Genomic DNA, 13,517 nt, shown 5'->3' with positions numbered 1-13,517 from the left:
AGGAAGTTAAGTCACCACTGAATACAATACCCTGCCGCTGGGTTAGGATCCTTTAGAGACACAGACCGTTGTGCCAATGGGACATGGCCATTTATAAATCATTTAGCAATTCATTTGAAGTGTATTCATTATTCAGGCTGTTAAATTACATAAATCTAATCAGTTAAAAACTGAGTACACACTCATTGGTGGTATTGCGTTTGATTGAATGAATTTCACATCGCTAGAAGTTTTTCAATAGCCCACAGGAAGTACATTGTGCATGCGGTACACGCCTGAAATACTGGACGTCCCTGCCTCCGTCCCTCCGAACTGTGCCTGAGGTCATGGAACCTGGCTTCGCGTCGTTCAGGTGTTCTGGAGAGCCCAGACAAAGATCTACTGACAGCAACTGCTGAATCCTCGCATGGGGTTCAAGACAACGCAATCCATGGGGGATGTTTAGCATCTCCATAAATCGTATATTTTGAAATCTCTACGATGGGGACTTTCCATCCAGAAATCCGGTCGGTATAAGTTGTCTTAATCGCTACGTAGTTCCTCATTTCATATCCCACAACCCCCTTTTCTACCGTTTGGCAGTTATAGCAAACAAATGACTCAATTAAATGCAATTATTCCACCCATATGGCGTGGCTGGTCTTACTGGGCATTTGTGGTTCCAAATTGCCTGCCACACTGTTTCTCTCGCACCAAAACACACACATACACAAGTTGGAAGTCCCACAATTCCTTCTGTGTCATAACTCCCCATCAGTCCTCTCCTATCCGACATTGCACTAAACTCTACTTTATTGTGCATACTTTATAGCGCTGCATTGCCCATAAACTGTCTCGTGACATATAACCAACAGGAGAGGCCTTGCTCATACAGTAGTAAATATTATTGTTGTTTTAAGGGCTTTTGAAAAGGATACACAGTTAGTGGCTTGTCTCCCCGGTGCGTCTCGCTATCTTTCTATGCTTTGCGCAGTCTGTCCCTTAGAAGGGTGGTCTGGGGATGATTCTGAGCAGGGGGGGGGTTTGGTCCAAAGAGAGGACGACTGTTGGCCATCGTCTCAGACGCGAGTCTGAGATCTGAAGTCGCGTCTGGTGCTTCTCTGCGGCTCGCTCTGTCGCTGTGTAAAAGCCAGCCTGTCTTCTCATCTCTCGCTCTCTTTGTCGTTCTGTCTCTCTCTCTCTCTCTTGTCTCTTTCTTTTGACTCTCTTACTTTTCTCCATCCCTCTTTCTTCTTTTTTTTTTTTGTTTCTTTAGGTCTTTGTTAGCGCCCGTGTTGGGGTAATGAGAGTTTTTCTCTTCATATTGTACCAAACATAAAGGGTTTTGTGTGTGTATTTTCTGTGGAGTTTTGTCTGTTTGGAATGTTATGTTGTACATCTGAAACAGCATCCGCCCCAGCAAGGGCAGTGGCTTAAAGATTTTTCTCTCTTTATTTCTCTGTTTCTCTTTCTCTCTCTCTCAATTTCGTTCTTTCTCTCTCTTTCTCTCTCTGTTTCTCTCTCTCTCTCTCTCTCCCTCTCTCTCTCTCTCTCTCTCTCTCTCTCTCTCTCTTTCTTTCTCTCTGTCTCTCGCTCTTTCTCAGGTTTCTCAGCCAGAACCGTATTTCCTCTCTCAGTCCTGGGATATTCAGTGAACTCCACAAATTGAACTGGCTGTGAGTGAGAGCAATGGACACACACAATCACACACCGACACAAACACACACGCACACACACACCAACTTGGATGTATTTTCATTCACAGTACTGGTAAAACTACTTTTGAATCCATGTAGGATAAGTTGACACCCTCACGGTCTGACTGTCGAATACTGCGGCAAACTGATCCCCCCCACAAAGACTAACTTTAATCTTATTGTAATTGCCATTCTGTGCATGTCCTTGTGTTCCTGAAAGGACTATTCTTACTTAGGAACATTCTTACTTCATTTTTCTTTGACTTGGATATGAATACAAATAACATATTAGGTCTAGAATTGAAGAAAAGAACTAGTACAGGAATGAAGAATAGGAAGGTAAATCCCAAGTGATTGACTCTAATGGTTGTATTCTCCCTCTGCAGAGTGCTGGATCACAACCCACTGAAGAACCTGACTCAGGATACATTCCTAGGCCTCCCGTTACTCACCTTCCTGTGGGTTGCACTGCTGTGTGTGTGTGTGTGTGGATGGATGCTTTTTCCCTTCCCCTGGTGTGTATGCCGCTGTGTGTGTGTGTGTTTGACGCCCCTGTATTTGTGTGCGAGTGTGTGTGTGTCTGTAAGTGGCCCGGTGTGCGTGTGTGTGTGTGCCTCGCCTCCTATCTTGCACGCAAGCTGTTGTCTCCTTTCGAGTTCGTCCAAGTTCTTTCCTCTAACTTAATGAACATCTGATTAAGAGGTGGGAACACAAACCCACACCGCTAAAAGGAACACTTAATGAAGAGATGAAAGACGCACACACACATCCACGCCCTCTCCTGGCTCCTCTTCTCTCTCTCCGTCTCCCATTTCATTATTCTATCGTTCACTCTCTCATTAACGTTGATTAGGAAATGATAATGAGAGACCGTCTCCCACTGTTGAATATTGCTTGTTGTCCTTGCCTGCTTCGGGGGCCGGGATGAGAAACGACCGCACCGACTGCAGGGGACTCGAACCTACCATCTGTGTGTGTGTGTGCTGCCAGACAGCACTGAGGGATGGAACTCTGACTCGCGTGAAACTAGCGTGCTAAAGGAACGTGATGCTTTCACAGTGAGCCACTGGACGTGGTAGACCACGGCTTAACGTAGCTTGAATCCATGACAGAGTGATTACAGGAGCGATGCCTGGACAAGGAGTCCCAGAGGGAAAAGGGAGGGCATTGTTGCATTGTTCCGGAATATCTAGTGTCGAGGTGCTAACAGGCTAATTGCTTCTGGCCAGGATGTTACCTGTGCTTGGGGGAATGTTTACCCTGACTTAGTTTGATGACCAGATTAGACCTCAGGCTGATTAGTCGAGCACAGAGCAGTCGCCAAATAATGGTTTCAACTGTGTTGGTTCCCCTTGGGGTGTTTATTTGTGTGTGTGTGTGTGTGTGTGTGTGTGTGTATGAATCTTTGCATCTGTGTGTGTTAGTGGGTATGTTCTGTGCGAGCGCACATGTGTATGTGCCTGTGTGTGTCTCTGTGCATCTCTGGGTATGAGGTTAGTGTGTAGTGAGTGTGTCTGTACTCATGAGCATGTTTGTGTGTGTGTGTGTGTGTGCGTGTGACTCTGCGTGCGTGAATGCGTGTCTCTGTGTGCGTTTGTATGGATGGATATGTTGTATGGATCTGGATGACTATGCATCTCTGTGTACGAGCCAGTGTGTGTGTGTGTGTGTGTGCGTGCGTGCGTGTGTGCGTGTGTGTGTGCGTGCGTGCGTGTGTGAGTGCGTGCGTGTGTGAGTCCTCCCTGAAGCGTTTCTCCTCTCTCATCAGCTCCATGATCAACACCTCGATGCATCAACTTCCTTCGCCAAGCCTCTGTCACCACCTGCCCTCCCTAGGGTGGCTGTGAGTACTCACTGGATAACTCTTTGTGTGTGTGTGTGTGTGTGTGCGTGCGTGCGTGAGATCAGCCGTGTTAGAGTGGGAGCACTAATCATTTTCACGGCATCAATTTCAATATCCTCATTAAAGTAGGAAAACACGATCTCAGTCGTCCCCTTTGGCAGTGATATCTCCCAATGACGACGTCCATATTGGAACCCCAGCAGGGGGAGATTGAGATGGGATCATCTGAGTCCGTCACACTAAGACAAGAGGGAGAGAGAGAGAGAGAGAGAGAGAGAGAGAGAGAGAGAGAGAGAGAGAGAGAGAGAGAGAGAGAGGAAGACGAGGAGAGGGAGAGAGAGTGATAAATGGACAGACAGGTAGAGGAGACACCGACCGAGGAGAGAGAAAGAGAAACAGAGAGATGAAAGAGAGAGAGAGAAACAGAGAGATGAGAGAGAGAGGAAGACGAGGAAAGGGAGAGAGAGTGATAAATGGACAGACAGGTAGAGGAGACACCGACCGAGGAGAGAGAAAGAGAAACAGAGTGATGAGAGAGAGAGAGAGAGAGAGAGAGAGAGAGGGATACAGAGAGAGAGAGAGAGAGAGAGAGAGAGGTGGGGGGGGGGGGGAGGGGGGAGAGGGAGAGGGAGAGAAGGAGAAGAGAGAGTAAAGGGGAGGAGATGAGTGTTTGGTGGAAGAAGAATAGGTCCTGGACTGCTGAATATTGGGTCAGCGTGACAGTGTGTGTGTGTGAGCGTGTGTGTGTGTGTCTGCGTAGGGATGTGTGTGAGTGTGCGTTCTGTGTCTGCCTCCTAATAGGGACCTGGCTGGTCACAATGACCTTGTGTGTGAGTTTCGACACGTACATATTTCTGTGAACAACACAGCTTTTTTCATGCTCTCCAAACAGTCTGTGTTTAAATCCCCACCTCCTACCACAATTAAAACCTGTCTCCCTGTCTCTCAAAACTGTCATGGCTCAAATTCAATTTCCAGAAAAGGGTCTTTATTTGCCACTTCTGTCTAATTTCATATCCACTGTCCCATCTTGCTATATTTTCATATCCCCTATCCCTGTGAAGTACATGTTCAAATCCTTACCTATCACTCTTCTGCATGAGTTCAAATCCCTCATCCCTGTGAAGTACGTGTTCAAATCCTTACCTATCACTCTTCTGCATGAGTTCAAATCCCTCATCCCTGTGAAGTACGTGTTCAAATCGTTACCTATCACTCTTCTGCATGAGTTCAAATCCCTCATCCCTGTGAAGTACGTGTTCAAATCCTTACCTATCACTCTTCTGCATGAGTTCAAATCCCTCATCCCTGTGAAGTGCCACATGTCCAAATCCCTACCTATCACTCTTCCGCCTGGGTTCAAATCCCTTGTCCTTCTCAAGTGTCTGTGTTTAAATCCCTGCCTGCTCGCTGAGGATCCCCTCCTCTCTCTCCTGTGTTGTGTCTCTCCCTCCACCAGAGACGCAGAGGGGAACCACATCCAAAGCCTCAGCCACGCCTCGCTGAGGTCCTGCAGCAAGCTGACTGTTCTGTGAGTCCAGCACTACTGGAAAGCTCCGTGTGTGTGTGTGTGTGCTTCCACATAGAAACGTATAGACCCACGTCTCAATTATAACATCTAGAAATGTTACTTCCGATTTTTACAGAGCAATATTTTATACCACCTTTGCAGTGTGTGTGTGTGTGTGTGGGGGGGGGGGGTTACATAAACATTGAACAACGATAAATGAAATAGGTCAACGGTAGCATCCGTGTTTTCTAACAGTCGGCTCCTGGTCTGTCGAGACACTGCAAAGCACCCCTCAACATTTAAATATGCGCCGCACTCCTGCTCTTAACTCACATGCCCACGAGCGTAAACTCCCCTTCCGGTGAGTTCTCCATTCTTTTACAGTATGTCTTATTTCCCTTCAATCAGCTGAGGGCTTGCAGCTGTGTCTCTTGACAGCTGGCTGGGGAGTGGGAAGAGTCGACCGTGGACGAGAATCTCCTTTGTCTGCCTAGGTTGCTGTGTGTTTTCCTGAAGGCTTTGTTTCTCCTTGTTTGTTCATTTAGTGTGTGTTCGTGTGTGTGTTGGTGCGCGTGTATTTGTCTGTGCGTCTGTGTGTGTCTGTGTGTGTGTGTGTGTGCGAGGGGAGGGGGTTTATTGTCTGTGCGTCTGTGTGTGTCTGTGTGTGTGTGTGTGTGTGAGGGGAGGGGGTTTATTGTGTGTGTGCGCTTATGCGGGCATGCCGGTTTCGTGTATGCTGTGTGTGCGTGTCTGTGTGAGTTTAGCGTGTGGGTGCATGTGTGTGTGTGTGTGTGTGCGTCCTTAAGCACCATTTGCCTCATCTCCTTTTTAGGACAACGACAAGAAGGCTTTCCTTGCAAGCACAAAGTCATGACTGACAGGATGTTGTTCTCGCTCCTTCGAGACCTTGTTTCCTGTCTCTGCCTAGTGTCTCTCTACGTCTGAAACCTGTCTCACCCGGCCCTCACTTATGGAACACTGAGTGTGAATCGTGAGAATAATCAGTTGACAGCTCACTGAGACGTGTCTTTCTGAGGGGTTTGGATGTGTGTGTGGGGGGGGGCGCTTCTCAGTCAGCACCACAGGAGACCCCCAGTCTTTCAAAGATCTCAGACGCAAAGTGGCGCGTGCGGAAATCTCCTCGCACCATTTTCTGACGTTCTTCCTCTCTCTCTCTCTCTCTCTCTCTGTCTCTCTCTATGTCTCTCTGTCTCTCTCTCTCTCTCTGTCTCTCTCTCTGTCTGTCTATCTCTCTCTCTCTCTCTGTCTCTCTCTCTCTGCCTCTCTCTGTCTCTCTCTGTCTCTCTCTGTCTCTCTGATTGAATTCAATTCAATTCAGCTTTATTAGCATGACAGTCATTACAACCGTATAGCCAAAGCTAGAGGCACAACAACAGACAACCATACATCAACAACACCAGCCAAAAACAACACAAGGAACAAGAGCCAGTATTGTCCGGAACATGTGGCAATAACAAAACGCCCACATGAACAAAAAGTGGCAACAAACATACCACAGCTAGCACAACTATACAGCAACAACACCAGACACAACAGCGTCAAGAACAGAAAACAACAATTTGCAAGACACAGTGACAATAAATCCGAAAATCGAAATCAAATCATAATCAACCAAAGTGAATTGCTCTCTCTCTGCCTTTCCCTCTGCCTCTCCCTCGCTGTCTCTCTCTCTCTCTCTCTGTCTGTCTGTCTGTCTCTCTCTCTCTCTGTCTCTCTCTCTCTCTCTGTGTCTCTCTCTCTCTCTGTGTCTCTCTCTCATGTGTCTTATTCCGTTATTTTGGGAAGAGAGATTGCATTTTTCAATTTGTCATAAATCAGGCTACCGCTGCCATTGGTACATTGGAATAATAATAATGGTATAATGGCATATTACAGTAATGATGTTGCCCCGGGAAAATGGTCTGTCACTGTGTGTGTGTGTGCGCGTACGTGCATGTGTGTGACAGAAAGTCAGAGTCAGTGTCCTGCAAAGTACATTTACAGCAACCGAGACCTATCTGTCTGAAAAGTTTTCCAACCTTGTTTGTGGCCTACGTCTCTGTTTTTTCAGCCCGCCCTGATATGTGGCCTGTGTTTCGTTTCCTAGCATACTGATGGACAACCAGATCAGCAGTCTTCCTGAGAACACATTCCAGTCTCTCTGGGAGCTGGTTGACTTGTGAGTGAAACTCACCATCTGTCTCTCTCTCTCTCTCTCTCTATCTCTCTCTCTCTCTCTCTCTCTCTCTCTCGCACTCTGACACTCATTGTTTAATGAATGCGTCATCGCGTCAGCAAATCATCTTCGGTTTCACTCGTCAGACTTTGTCACCTCTCACTTTTCATCCTTCATTCTGTTTCGTGTTCCTCTTCAGAGACCTGTCCAATAACCGTATAAGTGCGCTGCATAACTCCACCTTCAGGAGCCTCAAGTCACTCATCAAACTGTGAGTTGCAGATTATGAACCCACTTGTGTTGCTCAAGCCGTGCTCAACAGAATGAGTCTGGGGGGCAGGGGGGTAGGAACCCACTGATTGGAGTTTCTGAACAAGTTCGCAGCTAATCTGGCGAAGTCCGAAAATGTCTCCGTAAGCACTTCGTCCCCGGGGTCTTGAAACGCCTAAAAAGACTTTTTAATATTTCATAACAATATATTTTATTGAAACCGTACTTGTTTTTTGTTCTTCATAGAAATATATCCCACAACCCGCTGCTCCATATCCACCCAGGCCACTTTGATCATCTGACACAACTCCAGTCTTTGTAAGTGTATACACACACACATACGCTCTCTCTCTCATACACACACACTCTCTCTCTCATACACACATACGCTCTCTCTCTCACACACACACACACACAGTCACAAGCGCCTCAGTCTAATAGTCATGCACATGTAGAAATAGTAACTGTCGGTATTGATGAGACGTTGTGGCCTGTCTTGTAGAGCCTTGGAGGGTATAGAGATACCTGACATCCAGACCAAGATGTTCGTCCCCTTGAGAAACCTATCCCACATGTGCGTATCTACCAGGAAACTGGACACAGCCATACTCCCTGTCTAAGGTTTATATGCTGTGTGATTGGGTCTCTTCTGGTATCAAATGGTGTTTGAATAATGAGATCTCTTGTTTTTCCCTTTCTTCTCTTGCTCCCCCTCTCCTTTTCTCCTCTCCTTTTTCCTCCTCTCCTCCCCCCCCCCCCCTCCTCCCTCCCTCCCTTCTCCTCCCCTCCCCTCCCCTCCTCCAGCTACTTCAAGACGTTCCAGTACTGCTCCTACGCCCCCCACGTCAGGACCTGTAAGCCCAACACGGACGGCCTCTCCTCCTTCGAGGACCTGCTGGCCAACGTGGTCCTCCGCGTCTCCGTCTGGGTCATGGCCTTCATCACCTGCTTCGGCAACCTCTTCGTCATCGGCATGAGGTCGCTGGTGCGCGCCGAGAACAACCTCCACGCTGCCTGCATCAAGGTCCTCTGTTGTGAGTAGCCCGTTTGGGAGTCAGGTGGCTGAGCGGTGAGGGAAGCGGGCTAGTAATCCGAAGGTTGCCAGTTCGATTCCCGGTCATGCCAACTGACATTGTGTCCTTGGGCAAGGCACTTCACCCTACTTGCCTCGGGGAGAATGTCCCTGTACTTACTGTAAGTCGCTCTGGATAAGAGCGTCTGCTAAATGACTAAATGTAAATGTTTCCACAACACGCACATCTGCCCCCTCGATACCGCCCGAAAGTCATCGAACAGGAGGCCTGTCATGCCTGAGTGCGTATTTCCATGAAAGCTGTACGCCACCAGGGTACAGATGTTTGTTTTGTTTTGTTTTACTTTTTTTTTTACCCCCTCATACATTCAGTTCAGCACGTAACCGTTTACACACCCCAGAAACCACAGACGCACACACGCTGCCCATTTGTGCGACTCATTTCTGACACAGAAATTACAGTTCGGCGAGTGGTGTCCGCTCTGATTAAATGCAGTCTTTCTGCACTGCGAAAAGGGTAACCCCAGATGTTCACAACATTTCCGATGAAAGACTGGTTGTTTCACACGCACGTGCGCACGCACCCTTCCCCACTGTTTCTGACGCTGTGCTTGGGAGCTTGATGACAGGAAGTGTTTATCGTGTATGCGGGGGCGGGCGGGTGGGTGGCTGTGTGAAAGCCAGAGAAAAGTGAGATGACAGAAAAGACAGCATAGTTAGGTGGGAACGACACGCTGAGGCACCAGATGAACACCCTGTGACAACCGAACAGGAGCCCTGGGGGATGGCAATTGCACTAACGAGGAGAATCAGAGACAGGAAGCGTGTTTTAATACCTGACAGCCCTTGTAATTAACCAAGAAGTGTTCTTTCCGATTGAGCATCCTTCTCTGGGAGCTCCAGATTGGTCACCCTGACATCGCCATACCAACAGGTTAAGTAATCATTTCCTGAATGTTCTGGACAGAAGCCCTCATTGGCCGGCTGGCTGGCTCGCCCCGTCTCTCTCTCTTTGTGCCTCGCTGGCTGGGCTTTTGTAGAGGGGGGGTGTGCTGATTACCTCGTCCGCTGAGGGAGCAGCGGGAGAGCGCCTGGCCGCGCCGTCCGAGCTCTGTCCGCGAGGCGGCTCGTGGCGCGATCCTCCCCCGGAGCTGATAGGTCAGGAAAGGTTTAGAGCTCTCTGCGGATGTCACGACGTGACCCGGAGCAGTCTAGCGCAGAAGAGGTTTGGCGGGGAGCCCGAAACCCCGCCCCCCCCATCCCTGCTTTCAATCTCTCTCATTATCGACCTCTACCTCCATCCCTTCCTCTCCTCTAATCTCTGTCTCTTGTCTCCTCACCGTCCCTCCCCTCCCTCCTCCTCTACAGGTGCTGACTGCCTGATGGGCGTGTATCTGTTCTTCGTCGGTGTGTTCGATATGAAGTACAGGGGGCAATATAACCGCAACGCTCTGATGTGGATGGAGAGCATCGAGTGTCGAACCATCGGCTTCCTGGCCATGCTCTCCTCAGAGGTGTGAACACACACGTGCCCGCAGTCACGCCTCGCACGCGCACGCACGCGAACACGCGCACACATACACGCGCGCTCGTCGCCGATGCATGCCGAACGGTCGGAGGAAATAAAAGGTGACTGGTCAGGTCCTTCTGGAGGATGTCGGTGTCAGTCTTGATCCTTTGTGACACGCAGGTGTCAGTTCTCTTGCTGACCTACCTGACCATGGAGAAGTTCCTGGTCATCGTCTTCCCCTTTAGCCACCTGCGGCCTGGAAAGTTCCAGATTGTGGTGAGTTCAAGAAGGGGGATGTCTAATTAGTCCGAGTGTAAAATCCTTTCACAATAGGGATGTACAAGTAAAAATTAAAGAATCAAAAAAAGCCAATACTTAAACTTGTACTACTGACCATACTAGTCAGTGTAAAAGAGCAGAAAACACAGAGTAAGTCCAGGTTAGGAACACTTCCATTCCTTCAAAGCGTCTCCCCCGGAACGCAGTCTGAAGCTGTTGTTCCCTCTTCCTCCACCAGGTGGTGCTGGTGTCCATCTGGCTGCTGGGCTTCGTGATCGCCGCCGTGCCCCTCATGAACGAGGACCTGTTTGGGAACTATTACGGCCGTAACGGGGTCTGCTTTCCCCTGCACTCAGACAGGCAGGAGAAGCCAGTGGCGGAGGGATACTCCACGGGCATATTCCTGGGTAGGGCCTCAGGCTGGGACAGCGCGGAGGGATTTTTGTTGCAACAGCGTGACAAAGCTTATCAATCTTTTCAGGGCACTGACAACCGTTTCTGCGTGGGCTGGTTTAGTACGGGTGTCGGTTGTTGAGTAAAAAAACATGTGTGTCGAGTTATCTGCAATTCACAGAGCGAACAAGGTTTTCACTGCTCTGGAATGTTGTTTTGTTGATAGTGTGTGTGTCTGTGTGTGTGTGTTCATGTGCACGTGTATCCACGTCTGTGTGTGGGGTGTGTGGTGTGTGTGTGTGTTCTCACCGCAGGTCTGAACCTGGTAGCGTTCCTGGTGATCGTGTTCTCCTACTCCAGCATGTTCTACTCCATCTACAACACGGGCATCAACGCCACCGACGTGAGGAGCCGTCTCCATAGAGACGTCGCCGTGGCCAACCGCTTCTTCTTCATCGTGTTCTCGGACGCCCTCTGCTGGATCCCCATCTTCCTCGTCAAGATCCTGTCTCTGCTGGAAGTGGAGATTCCAGGTGAGTGTTGTTACATACATGTTACGTTACATACTGGTTACATACATGTTACATTACATACTGGTTACATACATGTTACATTACATACTGGTTACATACATGTTACATTACATACAGGTTACTTACATGTTTTTATACTTTACATACTGGTTACATACTGCTTACATTACATACATTTAGTCATTTAGCAGACGCTCTTATCCAGAGCGACTTACAGTAAGTACAGGGACATTCCCCCCCGAGGCAAGTAGGGTGAAGTGCCTTGCCCAAGGACTCAACGTCATTTTGCACGGCCGGGAATTGAACCGGCAACATTCTGAAAACTAGCCCGATTCCCTAACCGCTCAGCCACCTGACTCCCTACATGTTTGTATACATTACATACTGGTTACTTACATGTTTTCTTACATTACATACTGGTTACATATATGTTTTCTTACATTACATACTGGTTAAATACATGCTTTTATCTCATTACATACTGGTTACAAACATGTTTTCTTACATTACATACTGGTTACATACATGTGAGAAGGGTAAATATTGTAAACACGTCCTCACGTAAACAGTGTATTTGTATTTAAAGACACTCATTCAAACACACACACACCCAATCATGCATTCATGCTTAAAGCCCCAAACACGCACACACAAACCTACACATCGACTAAGATGAACGTGCATAGACTTGTCCTCTCCCCCTCCCCTCAGGCTCCATCTCGTCCTGGGTGGTGATTTTCATCCTGCCCATCAACAGCGCCCTGAACCCCATCCTCTACACGCTGACCACCAGCTTCTTCAGGGAGCAGGTGGACGTGTTGCTGTGCCGCTGGCAGAGGAGGTCCACCCTGAAGAAGGACCGCAAGAGCGTCACCTCCTCCACCATCTACGTGGAGGCCTCACGGCAGGGGTATTTTGAGCCCCCCTCCTACCTCCCCTGCATCTCCCTGACAGACATGGACCCCCGGTACGGGTGAGGGCGGTGGGAGGTGGACGGAGAGGGGTATAGGGTGAAGGCGTATGGGTAGGGGGGGGGGTGAAGACGTGCCTCCCTGACATATCTGGAGGGTGGGGGGTGTTTGGGGGTGGTGTCTGCCCCTCCTGGGCTTCCTGCTCTTCCGACACTGGATCGGTCGGACATGGATACGAGGAAGGAAAGTTGGAATATTGAACCACCCCGGGGCCCATGCGCTTTTGTGTCTCGCAAGCGTTTTGTCCAAACTCTGCTCTTGCCATCTTGCCTCAAGTGTTGCCATTCGTGGTTCTCCACTGGGAAGGTCACAAACTCTATGTCCCTCCCTTCCCCAGACTCTCCCCCCCCCCACCCACCACCACCAGTGGCATGCAGCTCACTGACTGACGGAGGACGCTGGTTGAGATGAAGGGTGGAGGAGGAAAGAAGACGGAAGGGTCGAGATGGAATGGGTGAGAACAGTAATAGTTACCCACCCCATTATTCCTCATGAAGTCGTGCATTCTTGAGATTCCAGGATGAGCAGGTGGGCTCTCTAAATCCGGACCAGCATCACTTGTAGCAGTGGGGAAAAAGACATGGATTCAGTTAGAAAGACAGGAAGAAGAAAGGGCTGAAACAGGCCTTGGATACCGGGAGAAAGTGAAAGTTCCCACACATCTCATAGCTTTTGGTGAGATAAGGGGAACTAGTCAAAGACTTTTCTCTTTTTGTACATTTTTTTATTTTATTTTTCATAACGTCTACTTCACGAGTGTCAGAGGAAATGTATAAAGGTTGTAATTATGTTACTATTTGTACATAAAAATGAACTAGAACCTTCTTATTTGAAGCAAATGAATGGCCTTATTAGGATCTGATCTCGGAAACTACTCAAGGGCTGGGCTAGACTTGCCCTACACTCAACACAGTGAATAAGGGCGAAATAAGTCACCTTTTCTAAAAGATGAAAGGGAAAAATATTGTTCTGTTTGTCTGAATGTACTTTACTGTACAGTCTGTGTTTGTTTCAACCCCTCATTCGCTTTTTGTTTCTCTAATCCCTCATATTCTGGGTCTTCATACACACTGTGTTACATGGCTCTACCATGTTGCTTCTGCTGCTCCTCTATTGGCTGTACACTACTGTGATGTCATTATGTACACATCTGTTTTACCTGTTCGCATCTTTCCACACTGCGTGTAGATACATACATACATGTATTTATAATGTTACTGGCCTGGATAACAAGCAAACAACTTAAAATATGGATGTTTTTGATCAGAAAGACACGAAACATAAAAACTATATAAATACACATAAAACTGACTAAATAGATTA

The 13,517-nt window shown here is 48.2% G+C and overlaps 1 protein-coding gene across 1 annotated transcript; it reads left to right on the top strand.

Moving 5' to 3' along the window:
- Window positions 1-1,569: 1,569 nt before the first annotated feature.
- rxfp2a (relaxin family peptide receptor 2a) lies at window positions 1,570-12,221 on the top strand (the record flags this gene model as incomplete). Its single annotated transcript, XM_067228865.1, has 14 exons — window positions 1,570-1,655; window positions 2,063-2,134; window positions 3,445-3,519; window positions 4,979-5,050; window positions 7,137-7,208; window positions 7,405-7,476; window positions 7,722-7,793; window positions 7,978-8,049; window positions 8,280-8,509; window positions 9,877-10,022; window positions 10,199-10,294; window positions 10,536-10,704; window positions 11,005-11,223; window positions 11,935-12,221. Coding segments are annotated over 14 exons (1,719 nt in total), but the record flags the coding sequence as incomplete, so codon positions are not given.
- Window positions 12,222-13,517: the final 1,296 nt, after the last annotated feature.

This window comes from Osmerus mordax, chromosome 25, assembly GCF_038355195.1.
Source record: "Osmerus mordax isolate fOsmMor3 chromosome 25, fOsmMor3.pri, whole genome shotgun sequence".
Lineage (NCBI taxonomy): Eukaryota > Metazoa > Chordata > Actinopteri > Osmeriformes > Osmeridae > Osmerus > Osmerus mordax.
This window is presented reverse-complemented; position numbering and strand designations above follow the sequence as displayed.